At 37.7% G+C, this 24,241-nt stretch overlaps 1 protein-coding gene across 14 annotated transcripts in view; it reads right to left on the minus strand.

Moving 5' to 3' along the window:
* LOC128868405 (dentin sialophosphoprotein) overlaps nt 1–24,241 on the minus strand; it is a 120,105-nt gene that overhangs the window by 91,293 nt on the left and 4,571 nt on the right. For 8 of the 14 annotated variants that reach the window (XM_054110465.1, XM_054110464.1, XM_054110468.1 and 5 more), the window contains exons 3-5: nt 5,093–5,249; nt 3,174–3,340; nt 2,318–2,353 (exon numbers count right to left, since the gene is read on the minus strand). In XM_054110465.1, coding sequence (XP_053966440.1) covers nt 2,318–2,353; nt 3,174–3,340; nt 5,093–5,249 — 360 coding nt within the window. The remainder of the gene's footprint in view (nt 1–2,317; nt 2,354–3,173; nt 3,341–5,092; nt 5,250–24,241) is intronic. The other 6 variants (XM_054110469.1, XM_054110473.1, XM_054110470.1 and 3 more) reach the window with 1 other exon arrangement.

The raw sequence follows: 24,241 nt of genomic DNA on the forward strand, positions 1-24,241 counted from the left end.
GGCCAGGACGATTCTTCTGCATTTGATTCAAGCAGCTCACAACTTCCGGGACTAGCTCAAGTATCCTCTGGATAGCTTTCGAATACCCGTTTGGGAGTGAGCCAACGTGAGAAGGCAAAGTATCCCAGGATAGCTGGTTGTGCGCTGGGTTGGGGACCCGCTACATAAAAATGATGATGACGACCCCTGCAAACGCACTAAGGATAACAATTTGAGGACACGCTCTTGGAATGTCGGGTCACTTAATGGGGAAGGTGCCTCTGCCCAGTTTGTTGATGTCCTCGTAAGAGTAAAGGCTGACATCACTGTCATTCAAGAGACGCGATGGACGGGGCAAGGCAGGAAAAACTTAGAATCTTGCGACGTCTACTACAGCTGCCATTTAAAGGAGCGCAAATTCGGTGTTGGAGAGACTTCGTCGCCAAGTACAGTCGTTCACTCCGGTGGACGAGCGTCTCGCAATAAACCGCATCAAAGCGAGATTTTTTAACATCTCCCTCATTTACGCCCACGCCCCGACGGAAGGGAAGGTCGATGCGACCAAAGATTCCTTCTATGATCGCCTATAAGGTTCTAGCAAGCGTATTGTTTGAAAGGCTGAAGCCCACCATCAACCAACTGATTGGACATTATCAGTTTGGCTTTAGCCCTAGAAAATCCACAATAGATCAAATATTCACAATATTCCAAATCTTGGAAAAAAACCCATGAAAGGAGAATCGACACTCACCATATTTTCGTCGACTTCAAAGCTACATTAGACAGTACGAAAATAAGTTGCCTACATGCCGCAATGTCTAAATTTGGTATCCCCACAAAACTAATGCGGCTATGCAAGATGACGTTGCTCAATACCAACAGCGCCCTAGAGGGCCTCCTCTAAGTTGGAAAGATCAGGTGGAGAAGGACTTGGCTTTGCTTGGTGTGCCCAACTGGCGCCGGTTAGCACGAGAAAGAAACGACTGGCGCGCTTTGATAAATGCGGCCAAAATCGCAGAAGCGGTAATCGCACCAATTAAGAAAAAGAAGAAGAAGCAGATGCTGCTGCTGTGGTATCACAGTGGATCGGCAACAGTCTAAGTGAGTTGGTTTAAAGATCGACTGCCTTAGTTCTATTTAGAATTGTCTACTAAAAATCCAAAATTGTATGCAAAAATTTGAAAAATTCCATAAACTTTTTATCGCAATTTCAAGGAGTTTAATTAGAGTTTCTAGAAAGATTTCTGGTATGCAGTTTTATAGCTTATTAAATTTTAGTATAACAAAGTGCAGGTTTGAAGGCGCTAAAAAATCTCGTAGATTTTTTATAATTTTTCCATCTTAATTTTCTCTACATACCAGAAACGCGTGCTTTTGTTTTATGGAGAAAATTATAAAGAAAAAAATTGAAAATTTTTATTGTCGGGTGTGCATACATACATACATATATAAGTATTTGGTTCCCTGCAGATTGAAGTGGCTAAAAAATCCCGTTGATTTTTCATAATTTTTCCATTTAATTTTCTCTATGTACCAAAATCGCGTGCTGTTTTATGGGGGAATTTATAAGGCAAACAATTTCATATAAAAAATTAGTTCACTGCATGTCGCCCATATGTAAATATCTGTCTATGTGTTGATTAAATAACATTTCAATGAATTGCAGAGCTTAATACAAAGCCATCCTTGCAGAATTTTCAAGCCGTGGATTGTCGCCAATATTTTTAAGTTCATATATACATCGGCATGTACTAAAAAATATACTTATTTATATCTAAAGTTGCATATTGTCACAGTGCATACATTTTTATAAATATGGGTATGTACACACATACATCCATACACTCTGATTTGGATGGTTAATAAAGCGTGAGAGCCAAAGCAATACAAAGCTGCAGAGCTTAAATAGGAAAAAAGTTGGTTTTAAAATAACAACTAGACAATTTTACTGCCCAATAAAATGCATTCAAACAGCTGCATGCCACATACATTTTAATAGCACATATACATATACATATCCATCTACCTATACATGTACATATTTACAAACAAGTGGAGGATACAAGGGGGACGGACAACCAAAAGTTCATTAGGCAAAAAGAGTTAAAAAAAATAAGGACCACTCAATTCAGCTCAGTACAGGATGAGAGCGCAAGGAAAAACATTAATTCATATTTACATTCATTTTTAAAATTTTTTTTAATTGAGTTATGTTGCTTGTTTTTTATTTTGGTAGTTTTTGGTAGTTGTGGTTGTACTGGTGGTGGCGATGGTGGTAAGTTGGAAAGGGGAAGGCTAATTTTTTGAAAACGCCAACCTTAAATGCGCATACACTTACCCATTACTCTAGGCGGGCACGTGGCATGATCGGGACCTGAAGTAGTTGACAATTCAGAATAATTTCATGTACAGTAGAATTCCAAAAGTCTATTAGACATAGGACAGTGAGTATAAAGTAGGTCTGACAGAGCACGAAGCGCATTTGGTGCCACTGTTTTTATTTTTTTTTATTTCTTTCTTTAATTTCTTTTTTAATTTTTTTTTAATTTTTTTAAATTTTTTTTTAAGTTAACGCATAAGTCCATTTTACAATTTGCGATTTTTCGTCTTTCGTTTTTCCTTATTTGTTAATTTTGCTTTACGAATCGCTTATTCGGTTCGCCTCCACATTGTTTTCTTTTTAATGTTTTGTTTTGTTTATTTTGTTAGTCACAAATGCATAGGTTAGCCAGAAAACTTACTAAGTGCAAATTCTACTGTTCTACAAATAACCTGCTTTCGATAATTCCTAACTTTTGTGTAAAGTATTTGTTTGTTTTTTAGATTTTTTTTAGTCACATTTGTTTTTTTTTTTTTAATTTGTGTTCGTAAATACTTCAAATGTTTTTAGAATATCTACATACTAGGTGACTAGTGTTCCTTTGTATTAGTTATTATTTGTTTTTTCTTTTTGTTTTTGTTGCACGAAAAAGTGTACATATCTACTAAAAACTGCAACTGCTTGGCTTTTGTTCCGAATTCGCAGAAAAACCTGGAGAAAATTATGCAAACCAAACTAAGAAATACTTAAAAACTAAATGCATTAAACATTTTCTACTAAATGTGCACGAAATAACTGCGTGAAAAAGTATAAATTGAACTTCGAAAAAAATGAATAAAGAGAAATTCGAATTTGAACACAACAAAAAACTTACAGAATAAAACAGCTACAAAGTCAGTATCCTCGATAATCTTTAAGAGAATCTTTGCATTGACCTCTTCGATGCGGTCGGGCAAGTCCATCGCCTCCAGCGAGGTGAGGAAGTCGAGTACACCCTCCTCGTCCATGAGATCGCCATCATAGATAATTGGTTCCTTTTCCCTGAAATGGAAGGAGGTATAATTTTTTTTTATTTGCCTTGAAAAAAGTTTACTTGTGTTTAGTCTAAAATTTTTGTTTTTATGCCATTTAGCAAATAAATGAGAAGGATCACGAATGCAACTACTTCGAGTGTTGAGAGCGGACGAAATTGTTTGAAGTAAATTGTTTTTGTTATTATTTTTTAGTGCTTTTGGTAATAAACTTTTTATTTGCCTATAAAAAACTTATGCTTTCATAGACCAAATTTATATGAATAAACAAATAAATAAATGTTTACTTTGAAAATATTTTTATTTTTTTGGAAATCCTACTCTTCAAGAGTCATTAATCTACCTTAGATATGCCTGCTATCCTTTTGAAATTATAAATATATACAAATCGAGTGCGAAGGGTCTAAAAACCAAAAGTGTCTCTTTATGTATTCACAGGCAGACCCCTGTAGGGTCCGGCACTCAAAATGTAACCAACTTCAGACCGCTCCCGCAGCTAATGCACGGGCATCAGCTATCTGTTAGTTGGTTAAATGACCGTCCAGAGTATTGCTTACAAGCGCGCGGAAGAATTTGGCAGAGAGTAAACGCGAAAAAGAAAATCAGTAATGGATTTCAAAAGGAATAGTGTGATTGCATTAGATTTGGCTGGAAAATCACAACCACCGATTGTTCGTGAGCTCGAGCACCTTAAAGTAAATAAAGTTTTTGTTTATTGCACCATTTCTCCTTACAATGGCACTGGTAGCATCGCGAAACGTCATGGACGTGGTCATCAAAAGACTGCAACGTCACGTGAAATGGTTCAAAAAGTGCGGAAGCGACTTGAGCGAAATCCCCGACGAAGTGCCAATCAAATGGCGAAAGAACTTAAAATATCTGACCTTAACATCCGCCGCATACTGAAAAATTATCTCAAAGTCAAGCCTTACAAGATCCAAAAGGCGCATGATCTCACACCAAAACAGCAACAAGTCAGACTTCAGAGAGCGAAGGAGTTGCTTCACTTGGCCGAAAGCGGTAAATTTTCGAACAAATTGAGCAATTCGTAAACTCCCAAAACGATAGGGTTTATTTGACCGACCGTTCGAACGAGAATTTGAGTCATATATTGGCCACCAGGAGGCAGCACCCGACACAGGTAATGGTTTGGGTCGCTGTAACCGCATATGGGCGCTCTCCAATCGTTTTCATCGAGTCTGGCGTTAAGGTAAATACGAAATATTATCGGGAAAGTATTCTGGAGATTGCTTTGGAGCCGTGGGCAGACAAACATTTCAGAGGCAGACCATGGACGTTTCAACAAAACTCGGCACTGTCACACAAAGCCCAACTGAACCAAGAATGGCTAAAAAACTACATTCCGAACTTCATGACGTCTAAACAATGGCTCTCAAATTCACCAGACGCGAATCCGAAGGATTATTCTCTTTGGACCATTTTGTAAAGCAAAGTCCGAACTAAAAGATTCACCAGTCTTGAGGCGCAGAAAACAGCCATTGTCCGCGAGTGGGCCAAAATACCAGCAAGTCATAAACGGGCAGCTTGCGATTCGTTTCGGGACCGTTTCAAGGCCATAATCAAGGCAAAAGATGATCATATTGAGCAAAGGTAAATTAATTCTTAATTTTGTCTTCTTTTATTTTGAATTGAATAAAAGTAATTTTCCAAATTAAATTGATGGCCTTTTTAATTGGTTACACTTCGAGTGCCGGACTCTGTAAGTAAGTAAGTTAGTAAGTATATCTAAATATTTATTTACCTGAAGTACGTGAGTGCTGGGAAATTCTTTATTCCGTATTGTTTTGCTAGTCGTTTGTCGTTAATCTTTACGAAGTCAACACCGAACGAATCGGTGTCATCGTCGATTTTTTCGAGTTCCGCTAATACTTTATCACAGGTGACGCAGCTTCGCGCATCTGAAATTGAAGAATGCCCTCTAATTATCATTTGTTATAAAAAATGTTGTTTGTTTAAATAAAAGTGAGAATTTTATCACCCTTCTTATGGCAATGGTCCAGTAGTCACCACGTGCCACAGGCAACGCAATAAGTTAACGCAAAATTTTATAATCAGCATTTGGCATGATAGAATTCCTCTTCTAATAAAGAATTTTATTCTGATGAAGTTCCTCAAAATCATGAGACAAATTGCTTAAAAGGTTCAGAAACCCGGCAAGGCTTATTTTTATAAGTTTTGGTCTCATTTTGGGCATGAAAAGAACAAAAAAAAATGAATAAATAAAATTACACCAATGCAACACAAATTAATATAAGCCCTCCTCCCCTTTGATAATTCCAAGGTTAGCACAATTATTTAAAGTTATGATGGAATTTTTAAAATTTTTTTACAAAGTAGTACCAACTATATTTTTAGAAAAAGCGAAAAATTATGGTGTGTTTATAATTTTGCAACAGGGTGAATATGAAAAGAAATCGTACCCCAATTAATAGTGGCTGAGGCAAGTAGTATATAACTGTGAGGGGAGGTGGAGGTGTTGCCTGAATAACACAAACCTGACCCAATTGGCACAAAATATGCCATTTTGAGACACCACTTTTAGGACCACTACTTTTTATTAGTCGAACCATCTTGATTTGACTGTGAATCTGCCTATTTTCTTTTCTGCAATTTCTTTCAAGTTAACCATCGTGAATTCTCCCAAGCATTCTACGCCGTAGAGCACCCTGACTTGGGCTTACACACAGATAATGAAAGTCTTAGAATCTTCTTGATTGCAGCTTCTACATCTCTCGTTGTACAACCACCACATCTGCCTGTCGTGGTCTCAGAAAGGCCAGTGACCGGTTATTGTTGGCGTATTTCGGAATATGTCTGCTCGTGGCCTTCTTAACCGCTCGTCAGTTCTGGATTTTTTTTAAATTGGGCTACGTTTGATTCAGGTATTCGTGTTGGTCCATCTGTCAGCGGCCTGTTTCTGGAATAGCGAGAAGATCTCCCTTTTGCGCATTCCTTGGGGATAGCCTATTTCTATCGCTTCGGATTCATAATAGGGTGCCCCTGTCTTGCCAGTTCATCAGATTTCTCATTTCTTCTATGTTCCCACGGCCAGGTACCGAGGTGATGTCCCAAAGAGTGATGTCTGTTGTGCGCGCTAAAGCATTAAGTTCATCTTTGCATTGTGTGACGATTTTTGAATTGGTTGTAGGTGGTTTTAAAGCTAAAATGGCTGCTTGACTATCTGAAAAAATACATACTTCCGATAGTTGTCGTGGGTGGTTTTTAATTACTCTGCAAGCTTCCCTTATCCCGAGAACTTCTGCTTGAAAGATACAATCCAATTCCCCAAATACTTGGAAGTTTCGAGGTCTCTCGAATATACACCGGCGCCGACGCCGCAGTCCATTTTGGATCAGTTAGACTAAAGTTGTATTCTCTTTGACTACTAAATTCAAATCTCATTCCTTTCGCATGAGGTTCTTTACCTTAAGCTCTGTGCCCAAGGCTCAGGTAGCGGTAGTATAATTTGATGAGTGACTAGTAACCTTTTGGCTGTTTAAAACAACACTATGACCAAACCACCTAGTATTCCAAAAACCACCTTTTTTATTCCGGGAGGTCACCATTCTAACGTTCTTGAGACAATTTTCGAGTTTGTAGTAGCCATTTAATTTTGTTACAATAAAGTGCAAGTATTGAGCTGGTTTAAAAATTGGGCTGATTTGATGGATTTTCTTTTTTGCTGTTGGTCTTTCGCTTCTTTTCCATACAATGAATACCCAAAGGTTTTTTTTATGGAAGAAAGCATTCGGAAAATTTTTCAGTCTTCCAACAGAGTACAGAAAAAGAAAATGAATATTAAAGTTTAAGTCAATTGACTCTGTACAATAAGTAAATCACCAGAGCACACCAGAGATCCCGCCAATTCAACATTTAATGATAAAAATGTTTGCCAATTTAACGGCATTCATAGCATATTGAGACATACAAGTAGTACTGTTTCAATCGCGAAGCTTCGCGAGCCGACTGGCAACAATAGCGAACGAGTGGCCAAAACAAAAACATGCAGTGCACGCTTTCTGAGTTACCGCTAGATGAGCTCGACGAATACAAAACGTAACTAGTAAGCTTCTGCAGTAACGGAACTCTCCGGATGATACTCTCCAGATCTAGAAATTACGATAGTTATTAAGCCTTTGTGCTGTGCTAATGGGCTATCGGCAAACCCCACCAAAACTGACATTGTCTTCTTTACCAGGAAGCTTGTTGGACTAGGCAGAACTAAAAGGAGTCACAATCCAGCTATCTAAAGAATTCAAATATCTTGGAGTAATCCTCGATAGTAAAAATCTTAGGACGACACATGTTGAAACAAAGACAGCAAAAGCACTGACAGCTTTCTGGTGAACCAAAGCTTTTGAGCAGGTAAAAACTGTCAAAACGTTATGAAGATTCAAAAATATGTATGAACTGGCAATTTCAATACTTAAATTCTACGAAAAAAATACGATAAAAAGTCCATTAGAGCTTAGCTCTAAAATTAAGATCGAATACTCCACATTTTCAAAGAAACTATCTTTATATGTATATTTATATATATAATTGACATAACACCCTTTATTAGGTATTCGGCCGAGCTCCTCCTCCTATTTAGTTGGAGAGATCTACAGTTTTAAGGCGACTCGGAACGGCAGATAGGTTTTTATGAACCTACGCGCAGCTTTGCTATTATCTACCGAGAGGCGCCCGCTATTAGCAAAAACAGTTTCTATCATTGATTCATTGGCACCTGCCTTAATAACTACAATCTCTATCTGCGGGTCTGTAAGAAATGGCTGACTTGGTATGCCGGAGCAAACAAACTTTCAGGTATTAAATTAGCTTCTCCCCACAAGCAAGGCTTCAGAGATTTTATATGTCCGAAGTTTCGAACCTGCGCATTTCCGAATGGTAATTACGCACCAAAACAATAGGAAAGGAACCAAACGGGTGGAAAAATGAAGAAGGGGTTTTGTATTTTATTAGAGGATGTTGGTTGATAGTGGCTAATTACGTTTGTATTAATGATAAAATTCACCAGGTGTGTGATATTTGTACCCGCAATTTCCGCATGTGTAGCCGAAAAGTGAGAGCCCAAATGACTAAATCTTTACTCGACAAAAGCAGAGCAGCTCAAGGGAACCGCAATCCTCTCGTTTTGAGAGGAGTACCACCAGATTAAGTTCGTTTTAATTAAAAATAGCGTATTTAAAAAATTGAAAGGCTCGAAATTGACTTTAGAGCTTTGTTCTACGGGGTCCGTCACAAGTGTAACTAACATAAGACCGCTCGGGCAGCTGATGCACGGGCATCAGTAATCATCAAAAGATTTTTTTTTTACTTTCAATTGAATAAAAGTAATTTTCCAAACTAAATTTATGACCTTTTTAAACGTTGGCTGCCAATGTATCACCGGTGATCATTTCAAAAAACTACCCCCAGGTGCCAATGTATCACCAGTGATACACGCTTAGGCCCCTAGATTTTAGGGGCTGGGACCCTAACGGAAGGAGTTTTGGGAAAATTGAAAGTTTATTTTAAAAGAAAAAATATTTTATTTCATAGTAAAATACAAAGTTTTGAAATAATACGAAACTAAAAATGAGAAAATTCAATTCAATTCTGGAAACAGAAAAAACTATAATTTTTGTTTTTAATTTTAATGTAGTTGTTGAAAATGTTTAAGACATAGATATGGTGATCTCCGGCATTGAGCGCAGTATGTTGCCACTAGTTTGGCCTTCTTCCTGGCGACTGACGACGAGTTTGTCGTCTTTAATTCTAAATAGCACATGCCGCAACGATGTCTCTTGCGCCTACCATCCTTTGTTGCTTCTGTCGACGTTATTAAAAAGTGTTTTCCCTGCGGAGGTGAGCGCACTATTGAAGCGCTATCTTTTCCGCTCATGAAAAGGATAATGCTTTGACGAAAGTCAGATATTTGCATTTTATAAGTTTTTGACACTGTTTTAGAGGACTGGGCATTATCTGCGAAGTGAATGAATTTGAGCAAGATCTGGAACCGGTTATGAGCCATAACTTGTGGGACGAATGCATTTTTGAACAATGTGCTTGGTTTACAATAGTCGGTTATTGCAGGGTATTTTACCATTCCCATATACATGACTATGGCCAGAAACTTCATGATCTCCTGGCGATCAGTATCTTTCCACATATTCATCCTACTGCTGCTGCGAGTACCGATGTCAGTTACTTGAGAGTTTGCATTCCTATTTGTCTCTTCAACAATAATATCCAATATCTCATCGGTCAAAAACTTTCTGTAATATTGAAATGGCGTACCGGAATCATATTGCAAAACCTGGGGTGGATTGGTAAATTCTTTTAAATTCTTCAAAGTCTCTCACCTAGCAGGCGAGGTCCATGCTGTCGTAGTTTCCGTCTGTTCTTCATCAGCAGTATTATTAACATTTGTAGCACTAACATCGAGGTCTTCATCAATACTGTCATCACTCCTTGTATCACTGCCTGAGTCTGGGATGTACTCATCTTCATCTGGACTAAAATCCTCACCACTAACACTGGAATTTTCCATTGAATTCAACGCATCACGTATTTCCTCGGATTTCATAACTTCACAACTTCACTTCACTATTTTTCACTGTAATTTGCAACCAACTGCTCGCTATGAACTCAAGTTTAATACTGATTTATTTTGATTTACTTGTTCGAAATGTGATCACCGGTGATCACATTTCAAAAAAAAATAAGAATCGTTTTAAAAAACGGCAAGTGGTCACCGTCAGGAGCGTGACTTTTATTCCTGGTAAAAACATCTCGTTAAAATTCAAACGGGAACATGACTTTTTTTGCTTGGCACCTGGGGGTAGATTTTTTTTGTGATCACCGGTGATACGTGGCAGCCAACGTGTTAATTGGTTACACTTCGAGTGCCGGACTCTGTTAAGGTCTTGTTTTTCCTTATCTAACTAATCTACTAGGAGCGATGTCGAAAAAACTACGTTCCCGCCCTGCATTTGGAGAATATGCTCCACGAGACTGAAAATAAATGCAGAATATGAGAAGTTTTCTTTTTAAAAATATTTATAATTTTTTTTTTACAAATATTCATACATAAATGCAATACCCAAAAATAGAAAAATAGTTAGTAATGCATTGGCTACTTTTAGCTCGCTGAATCGAAATTACTTAGAACTGCTGCTACATTCACAGGCTGAGTATGAACGCGCAAAAATAACCAACCCAACCAATGACAAACAGTGTCCACGAGTATTTTTGCATTTAAATATAATATTAATGCTTTGTTTATATTACTCATAACTGCAAATATTTATATGCACCTGTATGTAAGTATGTATGTGTGTGTGTGTTCGTGTGTCGTTAGATGATTACAGTTGCAACAATTCAATGAATCCTTCTAATGGTTGGCTTGTAAATATGTATTTATGCAATAGAAATACAAACATAAATAGGAACTTGAATGAATGGTAGAGGCAAAATCATTTCCGAGCAAAAGCAGATTATTAATGATCACAAAACTGCCAAAAATTTGTTGAATTAATTCATAAAAATTTATGCACAACGATTAGGGATGCGGCTGGGTGGCTGCACGCTGCTCTCAGCCAACGCCAACTAACCCCTTTTGCCGTTCCCTTTGTTTGCACCCACACTAACATGCAAATATATGCACATAAGTATGTTTATGTATGTATGTGAATATAGTTTTTTGGCGTTGTGCACTAGTAAATGGGGTGGTTGAGTTTTTGGCTAGCCAAAATTTGCAAACACACACCATCACATGCGCCTATGTAAGTAGTTCAGGGTATTCGGCTGGGTTCGTACTACTTGCAAATACATACATACATTTACAACTATAATGCATACTCGTATCATTTCTAAGTTCTTATGTAGATACGCTTTTACGTACACACACAAAGATGCAAGTGCGAATGCGATGAGCTAACAGACGGGCCTCTGAGATCGTCAGTATTACATGTGCGCGTACACTCACGTACACACATACTATGTATGCATGTCACCAACTGCAGTCGCTTTGATTGCTGCGGCTGATTTAAATCTAAGAGATGACAATTTTTAACCATTTCAATACAAAACCTGCCATCGATCAACCGGCGCTGACAGTCAACGATGCTGACGGTGCAGTCGCCATTGGCTATGGCGTTGGTGCTGCTGCAGGTGATGGTGATGGCAAAGCTGATTACATGCTTTGCTTATGACTTGCTCACTTACACCGGAAATGATTTTATTATTACATTTTTGGTCAACTAAAAGCTTTTTAAAATTGCTAGACTAAAATTTTACACTGCAGGGAAAGTCACTGCAACCTAGAAAGTGTCAATTGTCAATCGCTTTGCAACTATAAAATGTAGCGCAAGTATTTGGAAAAGTAAAGCATGCGAACTTTTAATACAATTTTGTATTATCTTGGTTCACAAAACCTATAATTCGTGCTTCAAACATTATGCTTGGCTGAGGGAATTTACTATAAGGGGTTAGGGTAGTCAGCATTTTCAAACATTTGAATATTGTTTTTGCATTTTCTTAAAGTATTATATCTTAAAAATATTGTGTGAAAATTTCAAGTGAATCCGGCAAATACTTTTTGAGCTATTCAACAATTAACAAATGGCGCCCGGGCACTCCGGAGCGTTCGAGAACTTTAAATGCATTTTTCTCAAAACTACGTTTTTTGAACTGGTGATCACTGTAGCTTAAAAACCGCTTGGTAGATTTCAATAAAATTTATACTGATTTTGAAAAACATAAAAAACTCGTGAACAAGTTTTTTTTCTTAATTTCTTTTTTTTTTTATTAAGGGTGGTTAAACTTCAAGGGCCGATGTTGAATGTGAACCACACCTAAACGTCAAGTTTTTTCTGCATTTCATTTGACATTTTTCAATTTCAGACCAACTCAATATGAATCATGGAAAGATACACAATCGAGCAACGCGTTAAAGTTATTCAGGCTTATTATGTTGAAAACGGGCGTTTAAATCAAAATGCATATCGCGCACTTCGTGATTTTTTCGGTCAATTTAATCGTCCAAATGTGCGTACAAACGGAAAAATTGTGCAAAAGTTTGAGCAAACCGGGTCTGTAGGAAATGTAAAAACACCAATGCATACTCGTACAGCTCGTACTGCAATAAATATTGCTGCTGTTCGCAGACTTGCATTTACACGCTTACAAGGTGCAATTCAAATTCAAGAACTAAAGCCTCTTGACCATTTCAAGCGTCGTCAATGGTCTGAATGGTGGCAGGAAATGGCAACAGTGAATGACCAATTTTCGCAGAAAATCATCTACAGTGATGAGGCACATTTTCCCCTCAGTGGATTCATTCGTCAATAAGCAGAATTTCCTGCATTTGGGCGAATGATAATCCAAGAGTGATTGCCGAAAAACCAATGCACCCACAAAGAGTGACTGTTTGGTGCGGTTTATGGGCCAAAATGAGGCCGGTCAGGCAGTTACTGTGAATAGTGTTCGCTATCATGAGATGATAACGAACTTTTTTTGGCCTGAATTGGAAGATATGTATGTGGACGATATGTGATTTCAACAGGACGGTGCCACTTGTCCCACAGCTAACGAAACAATGGCTCTTTTGCGCGGAAAATTGTATGGGCGAATAATCTCATATCGCGGCGATGTCAATTGGTCGCCAGGATCATGTGATTTGACACCGTTGGACTTCTATCTTTGGGGTTATTTAAAAGAAAAGGTGTACGTCGATAAGCCAGCAACAATTCAAGAGCTAAAGGATGAGATTATTCGGCACATTAACGGCATAGAACCTCAATTATGCCTCAGCGTCATCGAAAATTTGGACCATCGAATGGAGGTGTGCCGCCAAGGCCGCGGTGGCCATTTGGCCGATATTTTGTTCCATACGTAATAAAGTCATACCAATATTATCTACCTATATAAAGAGAAATGACAATAATTTCCTAAAAAAATTGTGTTTTATTTAAAATCAACACCGGCCCTTGAAACCTAAACACCCTTTAGTTTCAATTGACGGTTTTTTTTCTCGAAAATCTGAAAAATATTTCCTGAGGTCGCCTGTTAATTTTGAAAAACAAGTATCGATCAGGCACAAGTTTTTCTATTAGTAAAACTAATTTCTCTTGCCCGATTGATTTCACAAAAAAACAAAATCGCACTTTTTGCCTGATGAATGACTTTTGATACTTGATGTTTACTAATTTGACAACGCTGATTCTAAATATACCCACATTTTTTTTTGTAACAGCTCTTGTTTACGAGTTATAGCTATCACAAAAAAATCACTATATTTCAGTGTTAATTGACGAATATTTAAACAAATATTAAGTTTTCTTAATATTATTTGTTATGGCATCGTCAAGACGAGTTTGTATAAATGACCGGAATAGTTTTTGTTTTATTTGCGGAGAGTATATGTTTCAAGAAAACCGTTTGAATGTGACATCGTTCGTAAATGAGGCGTACAAAAATTACTTCGGTCACCCAATGGAAATGAAAAATAAGCCTTGAATTCCCCAAAAGGTATGCAAAACGTGCGTTGAGTTTCTACGTTTGTGGACGAATAAGAAAAAGGAATAAATTTAGATGCGAAACTGCTATGATCTGGATTGAACCTGTGAATCACCACGACGACTGTTATTTTTGTATGGTAAAAATAATTGGCATTAACCGAAAAAATCGAGGCAAATGGGAGTATCCTTCCATACGATCGGCACATAGACGTGTTTTGAGCCCTACGATGTCATCTGAACCTCAACCTGGTGCTTCACAGGAAGAACCTTTACATTTTGAGGCAAAAACAGACAATAGCGATAGTGACTTTGATTGTGACCTGGGAACACCAAAACCATTTAACCAAGATGATTTAAACGACCTCATTAGGGATCTGGGACTGTCAAAGACTGGTTCAGAAATTTTGGCGTCTAGATTAAAAGAAAGAAACTTAGTCACAAAAGAAACAAAAATTTCTTACTATCGCAGAAGAGAACAAACTTTCCTTGAATATTTTGCTGAAGAAGATGACTTTGTATTTTGTAAAAATGTACATGCCTTAATGGCTGCAATGGGATTACAAAATTACGTTTCTAGTGAGTGACGTTTATTTATAGATTCATCAAAACGGAGTTTAAAATGTGTTCTCTTACACAATGGGAACAAATTGGGCTCATTGCCTATTGCACATTCTACTAAAGTAAAAGAAGAATATACAACTATTGCTCTGGGTTTAGACAAAATTAAATATGCGGAGCACAATTGGGTCATATGTGTCGATTTAAAAATGGTAAACTTTCTTTTAGGCCAAGTAGGTGGTTACACAAAGTTTCCCTGTTTTCTTTCCTTATGGGATAGTAGAGCTAAAAATCATCATTGGATTAAAAAAGATTGGCCTGCTCGGGAAGCGTTAATACCAGGACAACAGAACGTGATAAACCCACCTTTAGTATCAAGGGATCGTATAATTTTACCTCCGTTACATATAAAACTGGGGCTTATAAAACAATTTGTTAAAACTCTTGACAAAAATAGAAATTGTTTTCTTTTTCTGTCTAAAAAGTTTCCAAAATTGAGTGCAGAAAAGATAAAAGCGTGTATTTTTGACGGGCCACAGATAAGGTCGTTAATAAAATACTCAAATTTCATAGACACTATGACAGGGGTTGAGAAAATGACATGGAATGAGTTTGTTTAGCTTTTTCAAAATTTCTTAGGAAATAAGAAAAGTTCTGACTATTCTCAGCACGTCGAACAACTAATGGGTCACTTCCAAAGGGTTGGATGTAATATGAGCATTAAGTTACACTTTCTTCACAACCATCTGGACTATTTTCCAGCCAATCTTGGGGATCTTAGCGAAGAACAGGGCGAGCGATTCCACCAGGACCTTCGTACGATGGAGGAACGCTATCAAGGTTACTGGAACACACACATGATGGCCGACTATTGTTGGAGCATTAACAACAGTTCTATGCCTTCAACTTCAGCAAGGAAATCATATAAAAGAAAAGTGTTTTAAACTTAAGAAGGCAATAAAATAAAATAATCTGTAAATTATAGTGTTTTATTACAAAAAGTCAAATGTGTCATATAGAGTCATATAGAGCTGATACAGGAATTTCAGTTACAGATTTGAAATTGCCATTAAAAATTGGGCTAAAAACATGTATCATAACCCAATCATCAGAAATGCTGTTGTGTAGTGTTTTAGATGAATCTCCAAAGACTTGTGATGATCACCGCAAGGGACTTTTGGAGAAACGAGCTCCACACAAACAGCGATAACTTTTACAGTTATTAATTTTTTTTTTAAATTTTGCTAAAGTCCAGTCGAAAAATTATGTATTCATGCTATGTTTTTATTTTTGTCAAATAAAGCAACTGACTAGCAAAAACTCATCATTTTTTTGGGCGTCTGACTCCTCTAACCACTTAAGCATTCATGAATCGGCTGTTTGGCGGATTTCACCTGTTGAAGTGCTCATGGCGGACATTTGAATTATGTAATTTTTACATATAAATGTTGCGATCCGTATTTTGAATAAAAATAACGACACCTGAAAGAATCTAAATTTCTACATGTTTCACTTTAAAACAACAGCCAGGTGCGTCTTTCAAAAGGCGCTTTACTAACATTTCAACTGGCGTACAATTTTCGTCAGCGTCGATGATTTCATTCATCTCTCTCTTGTGTTTTTTGTTTTAATACGAAACACAAAAATATATTGAATTGTGAATGTAATTGCTTATACTGAATGCTAGACGATTTTTCTTCTCACAAATTCTTAATAATCTTTAAAAAAAAGTAAGGCCTAAAAAAGTAAACTCTTGAATACCCTTAGAATTCCCCCTAGAGTACATCGAGTCATATGCAAATTAACTGACCTCAATGAAATGGCAGCAGTTCGGAATTAAGAATCTACTATATTCGTTTACTATTTCTCGGCGTACAAGCGCTTTTAGCAATATATAATATTAGACGCCATCGATTCGTCACTTCTCTGCGCGCTATCTCTGGGCTCTGCTCACTTCTCGAAAAATTTGCATGTGAAAGCAACGAAAAAGTTATCGAGTAAGACTCGCCGTCATTATTTTCAATGCAGCCTGCACTAAAAGCTCTGGAGAACGCAAAGCAAACCTCAAAGATTGTTCAAGAATGTAAGAGGAAGCTTAATTCTGCGGCAAGACGGAATAAGTTTGAACTTCTATGATTTCCAGAACCCCGCGGTGTTCAAGGAAATTAAATTGCCACTGAATTGGTCAACTGCGATTCAGCGGTTACCACAGGCACCAGAGCCAACAACCGGAATCAGTTCTACAGGAATCGTGAATTGGATTAGCGATTCTGCATTTTTTATATAAAGAGTGATGGTTATCTCTTGGAAGCTGCATCTCAAAGTATTTAGTGACAAGCGCGAACAGAAAACTAGCGAACTTTCTTTTAAAACTTGGTAGAAAAGACATTTAGTTGACAGTTGATAATTATTACAAGAGGGGTCAGCATATAACCACCATTGGAATCACTGAGCACCCGTTTTATCTGTCTTCCTTATGGGAGGCGGATAGCACTGAGAATTTTCTCTGTGAGTGTCCTGCATTTGCTAGAGCTGCGTATCTTGGGTTGCGAGGTCATGAGAATGAGTAATATTCGTTCTCTCAAACTGGAGGATATTTACAGATTTACCAAAGAATCTGGAAAATTCTCACAGCCTGTCTTTGTCTCTATTCTATCCTATCTCTTTCTGTCTGTCACTTCTCTCCTATCTTCCTTGACTATCAGCCTTTTTACTCTCCCGAACTTCGAATACAATGGGCTTTTTAGCTCACCCTCGTTACTTCATGACTCGCCTTTTTCAACTTTCTATACTCATTAAATGCCCGCAAACCAATGTAAGTTTTGGCAGCTCTTTTACAGTGTCACTAACATGTGCTTATTTATACCTACCAGTTGCTTCATCAAGCCTTGCTAACGCTTGGCGGATGGAAGAGACCTACTATATTACTTATACAAGATGAAGCCCAAAATTTACAAAACTGAGCTAAAATAGAAACACAGGAGCTTTGGTGTTCTGACAACTTCTAGTTTATTTACTCAAAATAGTCCTCTCTGGCCTCATACACTGTTTTGCACGATCTAAAAGCTTTTCGAAAGAGTCTTTCAGGACATTGACCGGAATGTCCTTCAGGATCTCAGTACAAGCCTTTTGGATGGCCTCTACGGACGCAAAATGTTTTCTTTTCATGGCTAAATGCAATTTTCCGAATAGGTAGAACTCACAGGGAGCCATAGTAGGCGAATACGGTGAGTGATTAATGGTTAAAATGGGATTTCTAGTCAAAAAGTCAGTCACTAGAGTGGATCGAAGAGACGGTGAATTATCATGCAATAAGCGTCAGCTTCCTCATTTGGGGTATTCAGGGCAAATTCGACGAATGCGATGCAACAAACGCTTCAAAACGCCAAGATAGAAAATTGCATTGACGGTGTGACCAGTTGGCATGAACTCCTTGTGGAAAATTCCCTTGGAATCGTAAAATCAAATGAGCATCGACTTGATTTTTGATTTCTCCAAACGTGATTTTTTTGGTGGTGGATCGTCTGGAGCCTTCTACTCGGCAGTTTGACGCTTAGTTTCAGGTTAATGTTGGAAACACAACAACTCATCACCAGCTACAATGTTGTAAAGGAAGTTTTCGTCTTTTCTCGCCTCGTTAATGAGGTCCTTGGAATGTTGAATTGCAATGAATGAGCAATTTTTGGTCCTCAGTTAACTTGCGCGGAATGAAATGTGCTCACACCTTTCGTTAGCCCAAATGATCAGTTAAAATGCGATAAATCAATGTTTTGGATATATTCAACTCCGATTCCATGAACTTCAACTATAATTTCGGTGCATTTTTGATAAATGTATAAACAATTTCGATGGAGTTTTCGGTGATTACTGATTTTGGGCGGCCCATTTGTTCATTGTTATTTATGTCCTCACAACCATCTCTGAAACGTGTAAACCACTCATAAACTCTGGCACGAGATAGACAATCATCGCCATAAACTTTTTTCATGAATTCAAAGGTTTCGCTAAACGTTTTACTGATTTTGAAACAAAATTTAATATTAGCTCTTTGTTCGAAACTCTTTTTTGTACCGATGACACAAACATACGGACACTTTAGATGCAATAACTTCGCTTCCACTGAACTGAATGTCACCAAGCGTTCACTGGAAGTCAGCTAAGAATGTAACTTCCAGCGCAATAACTCATTACAAAGATGGCGCCATCAAAAACATTTTTATGACGCCAGTCTTGTTTATTTTGGACTTCACCTTGTATATTTACGTGCCAGTATATTTATTGAAAAGATCATCTGCAGCGATTGATGAATTGCCACGCTTTCACTTATTAAAACTTAATGCGAGCATAGAAACAATTTAGTGGAGAAAGCAGAGAAGAAAACAAGCAGATGTTTCAATAGTTGAGAGTTTAATGGTGCATATATTTCGATTTGTACAAATGTATGTATAAGTACATCTAAATCTAACTAAATATTTTCTTTCGATTGCACGTTTTGGCCATTAGCAAAATTTAGATAAATATTGAATTGAATGGATGGCTAATTCGCTTTCAGCAGAAATTTTCAAGGCGAGCGGAAGCCAAAAGTAGAAGAATCGCTCTTGCCAACAGGTGCAGAATAGTTTTTTTTTTTTAATTTTTTTAATTATTTATTTTTTGTTTTGTTTTTTTTTTTATTTTTTATTTATTTAAGTTTTTATTTTTTTTTTAACAAGAACCCTAAATTAAAATAAAAAATTTCAAAACCGTTGCATTTGCCTTATTTTATTTAGATGGATGCATTACAAGGGTGAGCTGGTGCATTGCTAAATGAAATCTTGTTTTGACCATGGCAACTATGCTCCGCTGCAAAAAGTAGCAGAATCTCTGGTATACTGAATTTATCGTTTCACGCAAGTGCACAATTTTTATTCGATAACAAAAGCGCCAAAAACGTTACGCCCAAAGGGAGAGGATAGAGAGTTGTGCTAAGGATTCTCTGTTTTTCTGTTTTGCTTACATTGTGGAAGTGGATGAGAGCGAGATCTGGTTTCAGGGGTTAGAGGTAGTCAGAATTTTCAAAAATTTGGATTTTATTTTTGGATTTTCTTAAAGTATAATATCTTGAAAATATTGTGTGAAAATTTCAAGTGAATCCGACAAATACTTTTCGAGTTATTCAACAATTAACAAAGCACGCTCGGACGCTCCGGAGCGTTCGAGAGCAAGAAGCTGGAAAGCTATGAAAGTGGCAGATAAGCGCGCTAACGATAACACTCGACAAGGTAGAATGCTACGTAGGGAACAGCAAATCAATATTTTGGAAGCTGCTATGACGGCTGAAGAACTATTATATGGCCCAGGAATAGTGTAAGTAATTAAATACTTCGTATAGCTCTACATAAATCGATAGCAAAACTTTAAACGCGTTTTTCTCAAAACTATGTTTTTTGAACTGGTGATCAATGTAACTTAAAAACCGCTTGGTAGATTTCAATAAAATTTATACTGCTTTTGAAAAACATAAGAAACTCCTTCCTGATCGAATGATTTTTTCCCAAAAATTTCGATTTTTTTAACAATTAATTGTTGGCTTTTTTCTCGAAAATCTGAAAAATATTTCCTGAGGCCGCCATATTGTTAATTATGCGAAAATAAACAATAAAATAAAGCTTCAATCAGGCACAAGGTAATCTACTAATAAAACTAATTTCTCTTGACCGATTGGTTTTAGATGAATCTTCAAGTACTTGTGTTCATCATCGCCAAGGATTTCTGGAGAAACGGACTCCACAAAAGCAGCGATAACTTTTACAATTATTTTTTTTTTTTTATTGTTAAATTTGTTAAAGTCAAGTCGAAACGTTGACCAGCAAAAAAAAAATATTAAAAATCATAATTTTTTAAGCCTCTGACTACCCCTATCCCCTTCACAAAATTGAAGCTACTTGCCACACAACTTGCCCAGTAAAAGGTTTTTTTTTCAGTAATCCTGTAATCAGCCGTTTTGGAGATGCCGATTGGCTTCCAGTTAGCTGCAACTTAAAGTCGATGGACTTTTGTTTGTGGAATGATCGTCAAAGATCGTCATTAAAGCAACAATCCAGGAGAGATTCAAGCTCTTAAGCACATTTGGAATACTCACACCGAATACATTGTTTTTTGACTGGTTATTCAGTACTTTTGGCCGAGCATTTTGTTTTTTAAGAAATTGTCTTTATATCGATCTACCGAAGTGATTTAGGGCATTTCACTTAGTATATTTGATTTACATTTTTCATATTCACATATTTTAGTGGGAGAGCGAAATAAAATGAAGCCTTTAAACAGCTCGTTTTGGAAGTATCAACCTCTGAGAGGCAGAAGTGCTTTGAAAATTGAGTTAAGCGAATGCAGAAGTGAATTGATAGAGGTAGTTTTCATTATTATTCTACTGTGTTTTCATTGGTGGGCGCAAAATATAAAGGCAACCCTGGGATACCATTGCAAGCTGCTAAATGCATCTTTTTAATAAAACTTTATCACAGAGGAAATAAATATAAGATTATGGATAAATTATGCTTCAGCCTATGAAAATTTGGTTTTAAATTCGAATTTAAATGTTTTTTTCATTCGAATTTAAATGAATTTTCAAGGCCGATGAGCTAGCCAGAAAGGGTACTAATCTTCCACTGCTTGAAAACAGAGGCAATATTGGAATTTCTATGGCAACTTGCAAATTAAGCATACAAATACAAAGAGGTCCTTAAAAACTGGCTCAAAGACTTCTTTGACAACAGCCTAAGCGATTTTTGGCGGAACGGCATCAACAAATTGGTCGAGAGGTGGGAAGAGGTTGCAAAGAGCATTGGCGAGCGTTGAATTGATTAACTTATTGATATAATTTTTGTTTTTTTATCTAAATAAAAGTCTTCGGCAAAAACTCTATGCTGGTGTACTGCTGATAATCGACAACTTCAACGAACTGTTTAGGAAACCGCACCAAATATGGACACTCAAGAGCTATCAAGACAAATTAAGCTGATTTGCAGACGATTCCCTCCATAACTTGCGCAGAAATTAACACAAAATATGACTCGGGGATGTGAATCCATTACAGCTAATGGCGGTGACTATAAATTTTCTTGAGTTTCTTCAGTTTGTTATATTAGAATCGAATTGTTCGAATTGGCCAAATAGTTTCTAAGTTGTGGCAGTCACGATTCCATTAGTCAGACCCTTGTATGCCCATGTAATGAGATTTCTGAATTTTACATTGTGCTTACGTTACTCGAAAATTTCACTTCAATGCAGTATGAAAATAAAAATAGATTTCATTTATTTTACGTCATTTCTTTGCTTACGTCAGACTCAGTTACGACACAACTCTGTGCGCGCGTAACTTCAAAGTATTCTATTTTAGTTTTTTTATTTCCCTATAAAATAGAAATTTTTAGTTTCACTGCATTAATCAAATTTCGCTTTGTTCATTACAAACAAAAATAATCAAACTTCAATTGACTGTGAGTAATTTTCTTTCATTGCACGAATAACAGGGAATTCAATTGGATTTCCCACAAGCACTTGAGATTTGAAAGCAAAGATAAAATCAAACATTTGTTTGGAAAATATTTTGAAATGCATAAATCAGTGAAATGAAATTCCAAATGAGCAAGCAAAGAAAAGAAAGAAAATAAAAATAAAAAAAAAAACATTAATAAATTAACAATAACAAAATTGTTTTCATTATTTACAATAATACGCATCGTACAGCGTAACCGGTGGTAGAATTAGGAAATAAAAGCTAAATTCTAAAGGGAATCACTAATAATGAAAGTTTATTTCTAACTTAGTAGAAGTGTTGGCCGTAATGTAGGATACGGGAGGCTGTTTCCATATGTAGAAGTCCACGCAAGTGGTGAAAGTTACTGATCACCAAGTGAATGGTGGAGTGGCCAGCAGGATTCTTCTGCATTTGGTTCAAGCAGCTCACAACTTCCGGGATTAGCCCGAGTATTCTCTGGGTAGCTTCCGAACACTCGTTCGCGAGTGAGCCAACGTGAGAAGACGAAGCATTCCATGACCGATCGACTGTCGCAAATCCTCCTGTCATTAAGCAAAAGGAAGTGCAGATGGGAGTGCAGACGGCTGGTTGGACTGATGACGGGCCACGTTCTGTGGGCGAAGCACATGGAAAAGGTAGGCATCTCAGACAGTGCACTTTGCCCAGCATTTGGAGAGGAGAATGAGACGGTGGGCCACTTTCTGTGCGTCTGCCCGGCCTTCGCTCGGCTTAAGCTCTTTGGCACTGATGTGGGCGACCACCGTGGCTTCTTGGCTCCACAAGGTCTACTCAGATTTCTTTGGAGATCGGGTAGATTTAAAGAAAATTAAAATTGAATGCTGCACTTGCTAGTTGTCCCAACAAACAAAAAAACAAAAAAAAAGCTAGTATGTCCGGTCCCTTAATGGGAAAGGTGCCTCGTAAGATTAAAGGCTGACATCACTGCCATTCAAGAGATGCGATGGACGGGGCAAGGCAAGAAAAACATAGGATCTTGCCACATCTAATACAGCTGACAAGTAAAGGAGCGCAATTTCAGTGTTGAATTTGTTGTGGGAGAGAGACTTCGTCGTCTAGTACTGTCGCAATAATCCGCATCAAAGCGCGATTTTTTAACATCTCGCTCATTTGCGTCCACGCCCCGACGGAAGAGAAGGACGAAGCGACCAAAGATTCCTTCTATGAGCACCTGGAACGTTCATATGAGCGCTGCCCCCACCACGACATAAAAATCGCTTGGCTATTTCAACGCCAGGCTGGGCAAGGAGGGAATTTTTGGTCCCACAATCGGAAAATTCAGCCTGCACAACGAAACATCCGGTAACGGACAGAGGCTGATCGACTTCGCCGGGGCCCGAAACATGGTAGTCTGCAGCACCAGATTCCAGCATAAAAAGATACACCAAGCTACCTGGCTGTCTCCTGATCGAAAAACGCGGATCATGTTGTGATAGATGGAACACCCACACTTCTGGTGTTTTAGATGTACGTACGATCCGAGGACCCAACATCACGCTCAGGCCAACTTAGCGATGTTAATCAATAAGAAAGCTGGCTCCAATATAACAGTAATTGGCCATAGCTATCGCGCCATGGGGAACGACTTTTTGATACCGGAAGTTTTAGCTCGTGCTCTCCACAACCAACAAGTTGGTTCCAACAACACGGCGGACGGCGCTACTTGCCATACAGCCCGTGAAACAATGGATTTAGTGCATCGTCGTTTCGGTGAGAAATTTATCTCTCGCCTCGGACCAGTGGATTGGCCACCAAGATCATGTGAATTCGCACCTTTGGACTTTTATTTGTGGGGGAATGTAAAGTCTAAATGCTTTGTGAATAAATCAACTTTGATTCAGGCATTGGAGGCCAACATTACTAAAGTTATTCACGAGATACCGACCGAAGTCCTTCAGCGAGTCATTCAAAGTTGGTGTTTACGGATGGCCAACATTTGAAAGGGATTTTCTTTAAAATATTATTCCAATGAATGATTCTACACAAAACTAATAAAGGTTGTCCAATCAATTTGAATTTTCCCTGTTTTATTTCAATTTAAAATGAGGCATCTTTAAATTTATCATTATTTATTTATTTTTGGGCGTCTGGCCGAGCTTCTTCTCCTATTTACGGTGGATTTAATGTTGTACCACAAATGGAGATACGTTTTATAGTTTAAGCCGCCTCCGAACGGCAGATGGTTTTTTATGAGGAGCTTTTTTTTGGCAGAAGTACACGCTGAGGTTTGCCATTGTCTGCCGAGAAACGGCCGCTATTAGAAAAAACCTTTTCGATCATTCGCATTCAG

This window comes from Anastrepha ludens, chromosome 6 (assembly GCF_028408465.1).
Source record: "Anastrepha ludens isolate Willacy chromosome 6, idAnaLude1.1, whole genome shotgun sequence".
Classification (NCBI taxonomy): domain Eukaryota; kingdom Metazoa; phylum Arthropoda; class Insecta; order Diptera; family Tephritidae; genus Anastrepha; species Anastrepha ludens.